General features: G+C 43.3%; 1 protein-coding gene across 1 annotated transcript in view; it reads right to left on the bottom strand.

Annotated features, from left to right (window-relative positions):
* LOC119449017 (excitatory amino acid transporter) overlaps positions 1 to 15,458 on the bottom strand; it is a 44,182-nt gene that overhangs the window by 14,431 nt on the left and 14,293 nt on the right. The window contains exons 5-6 of the mRNA XM_049666613.1: positions 13,624 to 13,865; positions 128 to 297 (exon numbers count right to left, since the gene is read on the bottom strand). Coding sequence (XP_049522570.1) covers positions 128 to 297; positions 13,624 to 13,865 — 412 coding nt within the window. The remainder of the gene's footprint in view (positions 1 to 127; positions 298 to 13,623; positions 13,866 to 15,458) is intronic.

Genomic DNA, 15,458 nt, shown 5'->3' with positions numbered 1-15,458 from the left:
GTTCACTTCTACTGTTTTTCTCTATGCTTCCAACATGTTTTACTGCACTTTCGCTAAGGCAATTAGTAATGAGCGTATTCCGAAATACATCCATATATAGATGCTTAAGAGCCTATGCAACACTTACCTGGATGACAGGCCGAGAGCCACAGAGATAGGTTGGACCATGTTTCGAAATAACGGACCCAGTCGTCCCCGCGTGAGAACCAAGTAGAATGCCGGTAGCACCAAAAGGCCATGAAGAACGGTCGCTGCCACGAATGTCAGTATATACATTGAGAGGTCATGCGTGAGGACCTGAATCAAAACATATGCGCTGGATCGTCAGGAAAGCGGGAAGTGCGGCGAGCAAATCTATCATCGGACAAACTGCATATGATTGTCTATTTTCGCCTTTGTTAACATGTGTTCCTGAAATAATATCGTGAGTATTAGTAATCATTGTTTGCTACACGGTACTATGGAGCTACGAGTGTGAGCATTACTCAAAAGAATTAAGAGAATACGTAATCGTGCCAAAGGTAATTTCTCGGCAATCAATAAAACTGAAAATTTTTGATGACTTAATCCGTAAGCTTGAAAAAGCGGAGCTGACGACAACTGGTGCATGTATCAGCATAAACGACGTAAAATAAGAGATACATACATTCTTTGTAGGAATATTGCAACAGATTCACGTTTCCCGTGGTTTGATCAATCTCCTAATTTGTGGCAAATAAAAATTGCCTCCGTTTAACTGAGCTATGTCATGCGCACGCCACTGGTCTTGTCTGAGATTAAAGCTATCGAACACATATAGAATGAAACGGTAAAGAAATCCTGAGAAAACTACTTCAATGTTGCACTGCCCTCTGTACTTAACCATAATCCAAAAATATTCTGGACCATTATTAAGTGCACAAAAGGAAAAAAAAACGATATCTTGTGGATTGCGAGTGAAATGCAGATACCCGTCGCTAGCGCACTGACGCGCTGAACGCAACATTTAGCAGTTGGTTCTTGCAGGCCACTGACACATTAGTTCAGTGTCATAGCACTTACCTTAATTTAATAATAAGTCCGATTACTACTTTTCTTAAAGTTATGTTCTTCTGGCCTGCATTATATTAACCGTAAAATACTAAACTGTACGCAAGCCTACTCTGCTATGATTTTATAGAAATTGTTTCAAATATCAGATTACACTGGCCACCTTCCTAATCACTGTAGGTGTGTGCATGTTTTACGTCCATAAGTTGGGTGAGCTTTCCCCTGCTCACCATCATCACATAATATTATTAAGCGTTTTATGTGAAATTATGGGGCATGTCACCTTATCCAAAGTTGCAAGATCTCAAAGATTCACTTCGTTTCTCAGAAATGTCTACATGGCTTTAGAATGCACTTTTCTTGCGAAACGCCAATCTTACTTTTACAAATGGCATCGACTGTTTTATTGATAACCTTGGCAAATGTTTTCATAAAGCTACATTTGGCTTGGTTTTTTAGAAGTGAGATAAATTTTACATTGAAAACTGTTTTGTGGATTCAGAGCTTCTTGTTTGCAGGACGTGCATGCAAATAGCCGTGACTTTTTTATTTCATTTAACTTGACTGACGTAGTGATTGATTGAAAAATACAGATTGATCTTGACCACATCCTGGATATTGAGGTGATACACGCGCAATGATATGACAATTGGGAATGCTCACAGGGATATAATGGGGAGATAACGAGCCGCATAGCACAGTTGATGCCAGAATAGTGGATTGAGCAAGTGGGGTAATGATAAATTTGTTTCTCTGAGGGAGCTACAACGCAAACAAGACATGCGAGAACCACTTCAGTCGCATCATTACCTAAATAGCTTTAACAGATTGGCAAGCGAAAGCAAATATGGCTGGCAGTATTTTGTAAGCTCCACCATTAGATAACCTGCTCCATGCTCATTCCTAGTTTTCAAAACACTGTGATGTGGTTAGCTCCCCGATTCCTCGGATGAAGTTTCTGTTCGAAGGACGGTACGTGCTGAACAGTTGTCAATCACTGTTTCCTATATCTCGTTTTGTTAGTTAGCGGAGGTAGTTGGCGAGAATAATAGCGGTTTTCCTTTTTTTTCTGCCATACTCACCTTATGCCTTATGCTTTGAGAAAGCGCATCATACATGTAGGTAATGCCCTACAGTTGCAATTTATTCTATCAAAGGGTAAAGCCATCGTTCTTACGCTGCTGTTTTTCACAAACTTTCTTAGCATTCCAATCTCTATTTTCAATTTACGTGAAAAATGTTCACCTGGTCACGTTTTTGGTAGAACATTCTTTAGGCTCAATGTATAAGATAAAACTTGTTCCTGCAATTTAAATTTCAGAAACACAGCAGTAGTAGAGCACCTCTAGTAGGGCCATCGAGGGCGAATGCAGTTGACCGGTTGAGTGTCAAATTCAGATTTGTAGTTATGAAGTCTCGAGCGTTTCTGATCTTCGTCCAATTCAGGCAAGCCGCAGAAGCAGGCTATTTTGTCGTGCTGTTAACATTGGTAGTGAAGTGAAATTCATAAAGTACGACTGATAGAAGCACCTGTGTCGGGAACTGCTAACAAATTAAAAAATACTTCTGAGGTTTTACGTGGCAAAACCACGATATGATTATGAGGCACGCCGTAGTGTGGGACTCCGGAAATTTCGACCACCAGAAATCTTAAGCGTGCCCTCACACGGGACACGGTCGTTTTTGCATTTCGCTTCCATCGAAATGCGGCGGCCGGGGCCGCCATTTGATCCCGTGGCCTCGTGCTTAGCAGCGCAACACCACAGCCGCTAAGCCACCACGGAGGGTGTGTTGGCATCTACTACCGTGAACTACGCCATACTAAATAATGGGGGTCGCATTTTCATAGTTTTGGGCTTGACACTTAAAACAATAACAATTCGCAATATTTTCACTAGTCAAAGTATGACTTTATTATGGCCAGGCAGTTGAAACACGTTCCGAACAGTAAGTGATAAGGCAAAAAGGATAAGGCTGAACAAATGTTTCTTCTTAATGTACTCACGGTATTTAGCAGTAATCTGCTTGGCGAAATGAAACTGTGCAACCTGCCACCAGGTATTCAGTAAATCAATCTCCAAAAGTAAAATAGAGAAAGGTGGCACAGAGTATAGAGACAGAAAGTAATCAACAATTATATGCTGCAAAGCTGTCAGAACGGGTTTTTTTTTTCATTAAGAATTTAGCCGAGCTCGCTCTTTTATAAATCCAGTACAACCCTCATGACCTTGTAAGCAAGATGCTGTGTGCACACTCCAGAGACAGCCGTCAGAAAACTGAGTGCCTTTAGCGGTTTCAAAAAAATGGTCAGTTATACAATGCTCGCAAAAAAAATTGTGTTTGAGCTATGTTAAAAATTTGCCAGTTATGTCCCATGCAAACAGTCATTCTTTGCATTTCTGATAATTGCCACACCCACATAAAAGTGTCCTGATCAACCCACTACAGCCTACTCAATCGTTACCGGCATATACAGCGCAGCCATTGTCAGGGACAAACAAATAATGATAGAAATGAGCGGAAGTACACCAACGTCTGATTGTCTACAAGTATAGCGCATGCGTGGTCTGACACATGAGGACACGAAACAACACGAACAGTGCAACTTCAAACACTCAGGCATGCCATACTTGTTCAAGTTTACCGACGCAGATTCCTTTGCACCTTATCGACTCTGAACACAGATTTAAAAACACTGCTTTCATTATGAAATCAGCATGCCATAAAAGCTAGTCATTCAGGAAAGATTCGAGTTCTTTTAAACAAGGGCACTGATGACTTGGTGACGCACCAAGGTGCGAAACTGGCAACATGTTCTGCTTTTATTAGGGGTGTGCCAGTATTCGAAACTTTTGAATAGCGAATTGAGTAGTGTCCGCTTTTATTGGGTTTTCAAATCGAATAGTCAATATTCATGAATACGAATATTTTTCGGATACTTTTCACATATTTCAAAACATCAACCGCACCCAATTAAACAGAGTTGGAGAATAAGTACGGTAAGGTTTCACCCCCATGGCCATAGTATAGACATAAAACATGAGAACTTGCGTGGTGGATCAAGCTGCGGCACTTAGGTAGCCATACTTTAAAGACCGTACAGCGATCATTCGGAATCCTTAAGAGTTCTGTGCGCGCGGAGAAACGAGTTGCTTGCTCCAATGCTCCATTTGTCCTTTCAATAAACAACGCTTCAAAACGTACTATGTGAAGAAAAGAAAACTCGGAATCTTTTAAGAATACTGGAATGTGAACATCGTTTGATTATATTAGTTGCGATAAGACAATTTAAATTATTGAAAAAGTATTCTATAGTTGATTCGGCTCAACTGTAGCACTATCCCATTCGTATTCGGTTCGGTCTCAAAGAGACCGAACCGAATACTCAAAGTATTCCGAATACTCAAAGTATACCGAATGCTCAAAGTATTCGGTACGGTCTGTAGCTTTAAAATCAACCTGCCGTCTTTTACATATGCTTGCATAAAACGTAGCAATTTCAAATAAGGGGTTGCAGCTAAGCTTGCTACAGTGAAAGGACAACAACCCACAAAAGTCAATTTTATACCTTGTTGATGTGTTACCGTCATTGAATATTGATGTGTCGTCCAATCTGGCCAATAAGTTTTTAATGCACGACACAATATAGCTATGTACAATATCGCATTTAGAGTCAACATAATTTTCTTGATGACTTTTTTTGCATACATTTTTTTGATGACATTGGTCCTTCATAAGAGGCTGCCTGGCTTATTGGTGACTGAATGAACCACAATAACATTTGCTTGCTGAACCATCTTTCTAAACATTATATGATGAACTATGAATATGGGGAATCACCGCTGCTCTCATGTCGACGTTTGCACGTGCAGCAGTTGCACAGTTTGCGTTTTTGAATGTCCCTGTCTGATCACTTCTTGCACTAGTAATACCAGGACATACCCGCAAGATCCTACAACCCTTAAAGGTTAGGCTTGTTTCCTCGAAACTGTCCATCATTATATCTGGACACGGTTTTACTATTCCACTGCTCAAAGTCACTTGTGATGATTGTCGTAGAAGGTTTTGAGTCAGCTGAATGAAATGGCGGAAGTGGCTTTTTTCACGGTGATGATGTAATGGTGAGATATTATGATCAATGAAAACAAACTTTGCGTGAAGGAATCTCATGACCCCGTCCAATGATGTTTGATTAGTCACCTGAAGCGGTTCAACGGACTGCGGGTCAAATTACATCATTGATGTTCAGAAAAAAGGCTTCAGTGCTGTGAAAATGGAATAGGTAATCATGTACATATTTGAAAAGTTACGTATATTAAACTGCCAAAGAGTTTTGATAATGTTCTGCCAACTGAACAACGGACAGCGTTATCAACGCGGATCTCCGCTACAGGCTGCAGGATAAGGCAGACATCTACTGGTATTAGGAGTAGAACAGCTACTCAGGCTGCGTATACTTATCATGATTGGGCAATACAGCTTATGTGCGGGCACGATTCATAATCGCTGCTTCTTATGCACGCAGTGATTCTTCGTTTTCGACCTCCTTGTGATGAGGTTCTTTCAATGAATTACTCGCTACTGAGGAACAGCCTCAGCGCATGAAATGACGAAGCCGTTCGTTGCCACAAGAAGCCATTCAATAAAGAAAATACGGCGAGAAGAGAAAACGAAACTTAGCAAACTAATCACAAAAACAAAATAGGATTCAGTCTAGAAAGAAAACATTAAAGTCAGAAGGGACCTACAGTTTCATCGTTCGCACTGGAGCTGTGGGATGGACTAGAAGCGGCGACAGATGCGGCGCTCGAAGTGGAGTAGTGGTGGTGAAACTAGAAGCCGTCGAAGAAAATCCTGGTCGCCCCCAGGCGAAGACCAGGATCTACTAATGCAGGAGGAAGTTACGCAAGTTTCGTTGTGACGTTGGGAACCTGGAGAGATGGCCTTAGTACGGTAGAGGTCTTGTCACCGACACCACGTCCAAGGGCTTCACCTCTGCGACGGGTACAAGGGCTTCATTTCTTCCAATGTCGGTCGGCACCTTAACATCAGGCAGCCATGATCGACACTGCTGTGAAGACAGGCTTAGTGGAGACGGGTAACGGCTAGAAGCCCTCACGGCGTTCGCCAGCCGGAGCTCGGGAACAGCGCTGGAGACGCTGGGCCACCTGGGTCGAACGCCCTTCGGCGTTCGCCAACTGCAGGCTGCAGTAAGAAGTTGGATGTGGTGTCGATCCCAGGTGGGAGCCTGGAGCGGCCTTGGGCCAGGAACTTGACTGGCCGCTACTCCCGCACCCTGGGCTTCTTCTCCCTCTGCTTCTACGTCTCCCACGATGGCTGTCGCTTGCTTGTTTCCTTGCTTGCTGCTCACTTCTTGCACTTACCCACTACGATCACGGCACTTGCGCACTTCACATATCACACTCCTCTACTGCGATGGCCCACGCGTAGGATCACCATGCCTGTGTCGTCTAATCAGTGTCCATCTCCTCTAGAACATCACATGGTTGCTCGGTAAAACTCAGCAAAGGTATGAAGTGACAGCGCGAAATGAACAAAGACGATAAAGGAACGAAGACCACAGGACAAGCACTTACTGCCAGCTGAATGTTTATTAAGAGAAAACAAGCATTTTTAATACATACTCGGGAAAACATGCGTACATCAAACACTTGCTAATCACAATGCCAATCTTTCTTTCAGGAAGTTTATTTCTTTCTCCGATAGTAAAAGAGAAGGCAAACTGACACGATTGTCACCTTCGTTGCTGACCCAAAAGGCCTCTAAAATTGCTGTTTCCTTTTTATATTTTCGTTTTCCTATAAATTTCGTTTTATTAAACATCAGAGCGCATACGTGTTTCTTACAATGGTCAGCTAAATGGCTAACATACCCGTTCTTTACGTTATTGCAGTGTTGACGAGTACGATCATTGAAACATTGTCCTGTTTGACCAATGTAAACTGGTAACAAGTATATTCATTGTTCATCTTGAATGGTTTATGGTTTCCCTTTGACATGTGAATGCGTGTACATTCAGTTGCGCGAGTTTGCTAGTTCAATAAAGGGAGCTGCATCGCCGCATCTCCCCAGCCACTCTCAAGAATGAGGCTACATACCGTTTTGCTCATGTATCGTCCCTTTACAAAATAGAAACATAAGTAGCCAATACGAGAAATCGCAGAGCTGAACAAGATTATGAAGAATATGCACGTGCGTGTTAGTCAACCTCAGGTTTGTATATTTTACAAAGAGATGGCTTTTAGTGATTGTACTCAAGTGTGCGATCGATGAGTACCACACATTCCTCTTGAATGACTTATTGTATGTTGCTTCATAATGTGATTTTCAGTTGTGAGACGTGCGTTCTCGCATCTTGTTTATCTTGACATCAGTGCGCTGCTCAAAATGAGCTACATTGCTGTTGGTGGTGTGCGCCCGGACTACCCTAGTACCCTACTACCCTAGTGATAGCAATCGCCACTCTCCCAGGTGACCTACTTGGTTGCTTAGTTGCTTGCGGCCGGCATTATATCTACGATTGACAGCCAACCCTCCCTTACGACTGGTCAGTGACATCACCTACTAAAGACATAAAAGCTATGGAAATGTCACTTCTTGTCTACGGGCATGACAGCTGCCGCGCTTGCCCGATGCTTAATCGTTGCTTCTTATATATGCATGTAATAATGTGAGTAGCAGTCTTGGCATTGTCAGACCAGATTTCTTCCGTATATCTAGCTACCTAGCTATACCGACAAACGTGGGCTCGGTCACTAAGTTTGTGAAGTCAAATAACGTGGGCCGATGCGAATGTACTGCAGTCTAATATGTGGTCGTTCACATGGCTATGCGCCACTGGTATACCTCCCGCTCTGCAATGAAACTCCTGGGTATTTGTCACTTTGTATATGTTGCTGGAGACACTGGGAGTGTGCCAATAGGTATGTGTCACTCCTCAGTTTACCTTTTTAACGCCAACTTAGGTCTATGTGTATGTGCCACTACGTAGGCGCGGGATTCATGGCGGCGCCTCCCGAAGGGGCAGTGGGTCCAGAGATAAATGCGACAAAGGAGCCGGGCTGCCGGAAACGCCTTATGCATACCGCGTTTCCCATACAGGGATAGCCATCATAGATTAGCACTGTCCGAACTTGTTTTCTTTGGTGTTGAGCGTTGTCTTATATAAGATGATCGCTTGTGGGTACTTCTGTCTTGTCCAGACTGTTGTTTTTCTTTTTTGTTATCTTGTTCCGTACTGCTACAGCCTTCTGGTTCTAAGTGAAGATGTAGCTCTCAGCCCCGTTTTCACTAGGCCTGATCCTTTAGAATGTTTGAGAGAGAAGCGCTAATACTCGAAAAACAGAGAGAACAATCTCAATAATAAAAACCATTATTTCACTAATACAGGGTCGCAATTGCTCTCCGACTAGAAAAATGTAATGACCCATCACAATAGTGTAATAAATGCGTTAGAACAGTCCGCTAACACCTAGGTAGAATGCCTTCAACCTTGCATTGCTCAACTCTAGTCATCGCCTCCCAACAATGAATATGCACCATGATGAGATAAATTAAGCTGGGAAATAACGGCTCTAAGCTGTTTCGTATCGGAGGTAGCTTCAAAAAATTACGACTTTGAATACCCTCCATGACGACACATTATCATTCGGTGTGGTCCCGGCGAATGGCCTAATGCAAACTGCGTCACATTATTTTTGCTGGCGTTTACTTGCGCCATTTACTTGCACAAAAGCTTAGCATAGAAGCCGCTCTAGTCAAGCGCTATAGTGAAATCTGTAGATCGCGTCTTCTACGTCCTCGCTTTGTCATCTGAACAAGTTCACGCAGAAACTGCTCTGGGAGCTGTCTAAGTATGCGTAAGCATTGTGCCACATGCTCATCTCCACGCAGCCCGGTGTCATTATCAATGTTATGAAACTTTATCCGACCAGTATAAACGACAACGCAGTAAACTACTGCAGTTAGCGGCGCCTGTTGCGTTGATGACGTTCCGATCATTATAAGCCGGTATCGCTCTTTAGTGCCTTAGCCGTCAGCGCCGACCATGACCAGCCTTTATCAGGCGGCGGCTGTGTATGGCGCGGCGGCGGGGCCTCTATCTTGAAAGTGATCAGCGATGACGGTCCCAGTACGGCGCGCGGTGATAGCTTCGTGCGCGCTGTGTTCTTGCCGCTCAGTCTCGCTTAGTTTGCGTTGTGGCGAGATGCGTTGGCCACTATTTTGAATGCGATCTGCGACGGAGGCAGAGTGTGCGGCAAGTGCTGATAGCTTCGTAAGCGCGGTGTTTTCGCCACTTAGTTGGCGCTGAAGCGAGAGGAAGCACGAGGGTGAATTCGCTCGCTGCTGCGAGCGCTATCCCGAAAGCGATCGTCTTAAGGCACGGACGGACGGTTTGAGGGGCTTAGCACCTTAGGGCCGAGCCTTGTCCCCCCCCCCCCCCCCCATCGTCGTCGCCCGTCGTCCGTAGCTCTGGTTCGCATGGAGTCCACTAGGGGCGCTGCAGTGCACAAGGGCGTTCGTTCCCGATGCGCGCTCTTTCTCTCTTCAGCCCTGGATGATAAGGGTCGCTTCTGATAACGGCGCGCCAGCTATGGATGAAAAGGCGAGAGTGGCGGCTCAACTGCAAGCGGAGTCGAGGGCTCGCAAAGCTGCTGCAGCACGGCGACGCCGGCATGCGGACCCGGAGCTGAGGGTCGCAAAGCTGCAGCAGTACGGCAACGCCGGCAAGCGGACCCGGAGCTGACGGCTGGCAAAGCTCGCGCTTAAACCGAGCATCGGCGCCACCAACCTCAGGTAGAGAACGCTTCCGGCGTTTTGCCGCCGCTTCCCGCGCTCTCGCCGCCCCTCGGTCCGCTTGCCGGCGTCGCCGTGCTGCTGCACTGCTCACAAGGCAGTCTTATTGAAGGGAAAACGAAGTCTGCACCTCAATACCATATACGAGCAATAAAACAACATTGTATCTACTGTACACATGTGTTGTCACTCATTTGCATGTTCGAGAGGGCAATGTACGGGAAATACGCGGTTACGCGAATGATCCCCCAGTGCTTCGCCCACTCATCATCATTCACTTCGTGGATAGGCGGTGTTTTTTTTTATCGTTGGGTAAGCATAGAAATGCTCACGCATTTAAGAATGTGCGTTTCTACAAGCAATGTATAATGCTTAAATGGTTCAAAACTGAAACCCTTTCTCTTTTTTAATAAAGAATATTTTTCGACTATACTGTGTGCCATCATAACCATGCTTTGGAATACACGTGCCTCGTCTCGTCAAACGGTTTTGTTTGGAAGTTGGGTTATGATCATGTGTTAAATAAATCTGTGCCTTCGCGCGATATCATCGTCTTTCACTTAAGTAACACTAATGCTGCCTCCTCAATCAGAGACGTAATAATTGGCATTATTCTGTTTACAATACAACGTTATATCTTGACAAAAAAGGTGCAGACCAGACGGTATTACAAACTACTTTATTGTGCGATATTGCAAGGGCACTGGTAGATATGCAGTCAATAAACTGAATAAATGCATATCCTTAAGTACTGTTCCGTCATCTGGGAAATATTCCAAAGTGTTTTCGCTTTACAAGTAAGGCAATAAAAAAATTTTAGCCACAGTGAAATGTCGTTAAACCCGTATTCATAAAATCCTTCAACGTATACTTTTTTGGCATAGTATAGTTTTTAGGATGCAATTACTTGGTATCTCATGCACAATATGTATTCAGGCATGGATTTAGTACACTAATAGAATTTCTGACATTGTGAATTAAGTTGTTTTCAGCATGGAGATTGCAGACCTGTTTTATTTAGTTTCCTAAATGTTTTACACGGTCCATAATCCTAAACTTTTGCAGAAACAAACTGATATTCAGAATAACGCTCGCTTACGTCCCAGATGTCAAGTTTTTTGAGGCACTGCTTGGATTTTGTCATCTTCGGCTCGATCGTAATGTTGTCCATATATGCCGATGATATCCGCCTAATGAAACTATCTCCAGGCAGTCAATGCCTGCGTGCTTCATTGGGTTGAATATGTCAATGGCGCACAACTTGGAAAATGAACATTACCTTTCGCGAAGTAGTTGTAATGGCCTTCACAGAAACTTCATGCTTGTGTTTGATTATTGCTCCAATTTTTTTGTGGAAGTGGTGTTGAAGAATATCAGTGTCTGGGTGTCATTCAATCTAATACGTTGTCTTGTTCTTAGTTTGCCGCTCTTGTTACTAATGCTATTCAAGAATTGCGATATCTTCGTAGCACTCTAAAATGAGCTTCTAACGATACTAAGTTTCTCCTTTAAAAGTCAATCAAATCCCCTATGCTTGAATATGCTGCTGGTGTCTGCTACCTTTATAAGCACTAGGAAATTCACAATACCAACTCTGTTCAAACGAAAGTAGTGAAATTTATTAGCTGCCGCTATGACCGTAATTTTTCACATTCCCCTACTATATGCTAGTTTGATCTCACGTCTCTCTCTTGACTTCGTGAACAAACTTTTGGAGACAAAGCATTATCAGCAGAGACGCACTAGACCAGTGTTTGCACATGATTAGGCATATACATATATTTAACCTCTTTTTTTCGGCATTGTATCTAAGTTAATCGATGTGTGCGTTTCGTGTGGGAACAATTGCGCCAACTTGTTGGCTCTGTGAAGATGTAAACCACTCTTTCTACAGGCCGAAATCGTGCTGCATCATGTGTGAACAAATAAAGAAATTAATAAATAAATAAAATAAGAATCCAAAAGCGCCAAGGCTGTACTTGCTGCGCATGCCAGCATCGACAAGAAGACTGAGATCATTCCATAAATAGACATCTGGCAATTTGAAAAAGATAGCTCTGCGAGAGAATTTTGGAATAAATTTGAAAAAACCTTGCACCTTGTGCAGGGCCTGCGCGGTTGAGGTGGTTCAGAATGATGATGTCCGCCACGGACGCTGACATGGCACGCCGACGCCGGATTTTCTGCGACATGGGGCCTTTAACGCTATGCGTTCATAATCAGCCCCAAAATCATAAGAGAGACCTGAAAGGTTCTTGCAAACAAAAGAGTGGGCGTATGCAACTTTAGCCCCCCTCCCCCTCCCCTGAAAAAAAGAAAATACTCTGGCTACGCGCCTGGTTTCTGATGGGTGGTTGTCGTTGTACTGCAAGATGTGTACCTGATTTTCTTTGTATGAAAGAACTACGCATTTTAGGCAAGCGTACTTCAGAGCAAACGTAAGGTTAGATAGGCAAGTGGTGTGGGAAGATGAAGAAACAGCACATCAGACAAACACAAAGAAGGATTGTTTGTAGGTTCCCGAATAAACTTATTTGCAAAAACAAACATACGTAATAAAAATCGCGCCATCGGACGGTGAACAGATTCATAACAAAAGCAAGATATTTAGCAAATGCAGTATATACCATCAAGGTTGAGGACCACGCAATCGCAAAATATTCTATGTGTCGAGTTTTTTGTGAAATAGACGGTTGGCTTATACAATCCTCTTCAAAGGGATAAATGTGAAACGCATTATTTCACGGCTAATTTGATAAGAACTCGACGCGGTTATGTTTGTGAGAGATAAAAGGAAACAATCAGATGTTTGGCAATGCCGTTGGCATTTTCCCCGATTAAACTTCAGTTGAACATTTGTGCAACGGCATATCGCTGCATTGTATTGGTCTTGTTTAATCAAATTTGGAGGTGAACCCCGGTTGATCATTAACACGACCCACATTTAGAGTTGCATGCGTCAGCAAACCATTAGCGTCCTCGTCTTTTAAGGAACGGGAATATCTGCTCTGGGGCTATCTTGCATGGCAGGTTATTGATTTCTTGCAATCTGTGTGCATAGTTTTTGATGTGCCACAAGAGAGGTGTGCCGATAAGCACGGTATAAGCATAACAGTCCTGAACAAAAAAAAAACATTGCTGAATGTAGCCCTATGTTTACTGTTTCGTGTCTTCGTTTACAGTCCGAGTATCTGCGTGAAATGTACTGCCTTCTGCATTTTAGCTATAGCAACACAGCGTCCATCACGCGTCATTTAGCGCCTTTAAGCGGCGATGACGGCCCTACGCAAAGTGAATGATCGTACACTTCTTAGTTAATATTTTATCTTTATTTAGGTGGCATAAAATACGAGAGACAGATAAACGTGAACGCTCAAAATCCAGTTTTTTTCATCTGCAAAGATGGCTTCCCTTACTTTCGTTTGTGTTTTTTAGCACGAAACAACCCATTCATCGAATAATGATGGCGGCACATTCCAATATTTCTGCGTGGGCACTGATGAAATCCTCTGTAAAGCATTGGGTAACAAGTGCTATTGAACACACGGCCAACGCTTATCGATCATTTGGCAGAAAAGCTTACAAAAAATTTAAATATTTCAATCTAGCCGAGCACGCAAAGGGTATAATACTTTTAGAGTGACCGGTCTCATGCCGCTCATTTGAACATTCACAATAGGCCTTGCTTATCTTGCGTAAAATAAGGGAATGATTTATATAAATGCGGCAGAGCAAGCAGGCAGACACAAAACTGAACACCAAAATACAGACACTTACCTCTAGACCCTTAGCCTCGAGCACAAGCTTCATAGTTATCGAGCAGAGTCCAACCGGCCCGAACCACAAAAGCATGTGCGTTGCAGTGACCAGGGCGTTGCTCAAGCTGACGAATACGTTTAACACCACATTCTGTTCCTGGCGAAACGCTGAGAGCGTCAGTCCCAGAAGAATGCTGAAGCTTAGCAAGCCTAGCTGGTTCGTGTCGTCTGTATCATATCGGTGGAAGGTCACCTCTCCACCTGCGCATGAAGGAACACGGCTAAAATATGTAGAGAAAACTTGATTTTTTATTTTTTACTTGATACGAGTAGTAACAACAACGGTCCAAAAAGTAAGTTACGGGATATGCGTCTGTTAGTACATGCAATTTAAACACTCGAGTACGTATAATATACGTGCTAATAGGCACAGATATTAGCTAAAAAGTACCTACGTTATGATTTCTCCTTTTGTCAGAGCGAACACCCATGCAGTCGGACAACATGTACGTGCTGCACGTGGTATTGAGCAGTTTGTATGAGCGTCGACGTATATCAAATATGAGCTCTAACGTAGCTGTTGATGCATTAGCGTCGATACTTGTTTATACTGTCGCATTTTCTATTACTCTTAGTCAGTAGCAATGTTGTTCATTTCAGAGTCCTTCCGCGTGAAAAAGTTCGCCTCACCACCATACAGCCTGCATTGCGCTGTTTTTGTTTTTGTTTGAGAGGGCTGGTAAACTCCCTCTGTTCTCGCTATTTTTTCAGCCTTAGTGACTTGAAGGACACAGTGATCTGATTGCCAGCGCACGAGCAGGAAGAAAAATTGGATAAGCAGATGAATACAATCGAATAACCAGGTAACGTGAGAGCATCTTGTAGCTTTTTCGCTCTCGCTATCATCTCTTACCTCCCTCGTAAAGTGCATGGGGTGCTCCATTGGAATACTCCAGTGAACTGAGAGCAAGCAGCCTTTATGCTAACCACTGCACGCTCGCCGTTTCAAATTCACAGCTCGTTAATTATTTAGGTCTTAAATATTGAGTTTTTACTAAGCGGATTTTTAAACCAGAAAAACTTTGCAGTACCTTTCTTTACTTTCCGGTACTATCTGAAGCCAATATTCTGAGGAAGCTGTCTTATTCTAGTACCAACCAGAGAGGGGAAGATGATGCGCAAAATGGTGATGATATGTACAAATGAAGAGGAATACAGTTATGAACAGTGCTCACGATATTCCGAGAAGCATTAAACAGCTAGGTAAGAAGGCATGTAGACATAACAATTATGCGACTTTACAGAATAACAGCGCAACTTCCAGTGGAGCAGTTTATTGCAAACCTTTAAACTGGAAATTTCAGTTTCTCCAATTTAACCCGGACAATTCAAAACATGGGCGAGTTGGTTGGTTAACATTTTTACGTATATGTGCAGCGCGACACAGATGAGGGACAAGGAATGGACGACACGAACGCTGACTGACAATTGAAAGTTTATTGCTTGACAAATCATTATAAAGGCTTAGGTCACGTGGTGGGTACCAGATGTAGAAGGGTGTCGATAAATAAGATAATTCAAACACTGTTTCGTTTTGATGCACTCAAATAGACGTTTGGCTAACGCATGACATGGATTCTAGGTGCATGTGATAGGCCTCGGTTATCTGTCGGCCTGTTTGATTTCCATTTTTGAACAGAGCTGTGGTTTGGTGAAAGAGTGGGTCGCACTGACAGCGCCTCCTTTGTGCGGCCAGATTTAAGCTTGCAGAATCCCTGAAAGTAGCGTGTGCTTTCTAAGATGAGCATTTAAGCAGCCATTCAGTCTGTTCGTACAGCACACTTTGCTGCACGA

Source organism: Dermacentor silvarum, chromosome 4, assembly GCF_013339745.2.
Source record: "Dermacentor silvarum isolate Dsil-2018 chromosome 4, BIME_Dsil_1.4, whole genome shotgun sequence".
NCBI classification, from domain to species: Eukaryota; Metazoa; Arthropoda; class Arachnida; order Ixodida; family Ixodidae; genus Dermacentor; species Dermacentor silvarum.
Note: the sequence above shows the minus strand (reverse complement) of the source record. Positions and strands in the feature narration are given on the sequence as shown.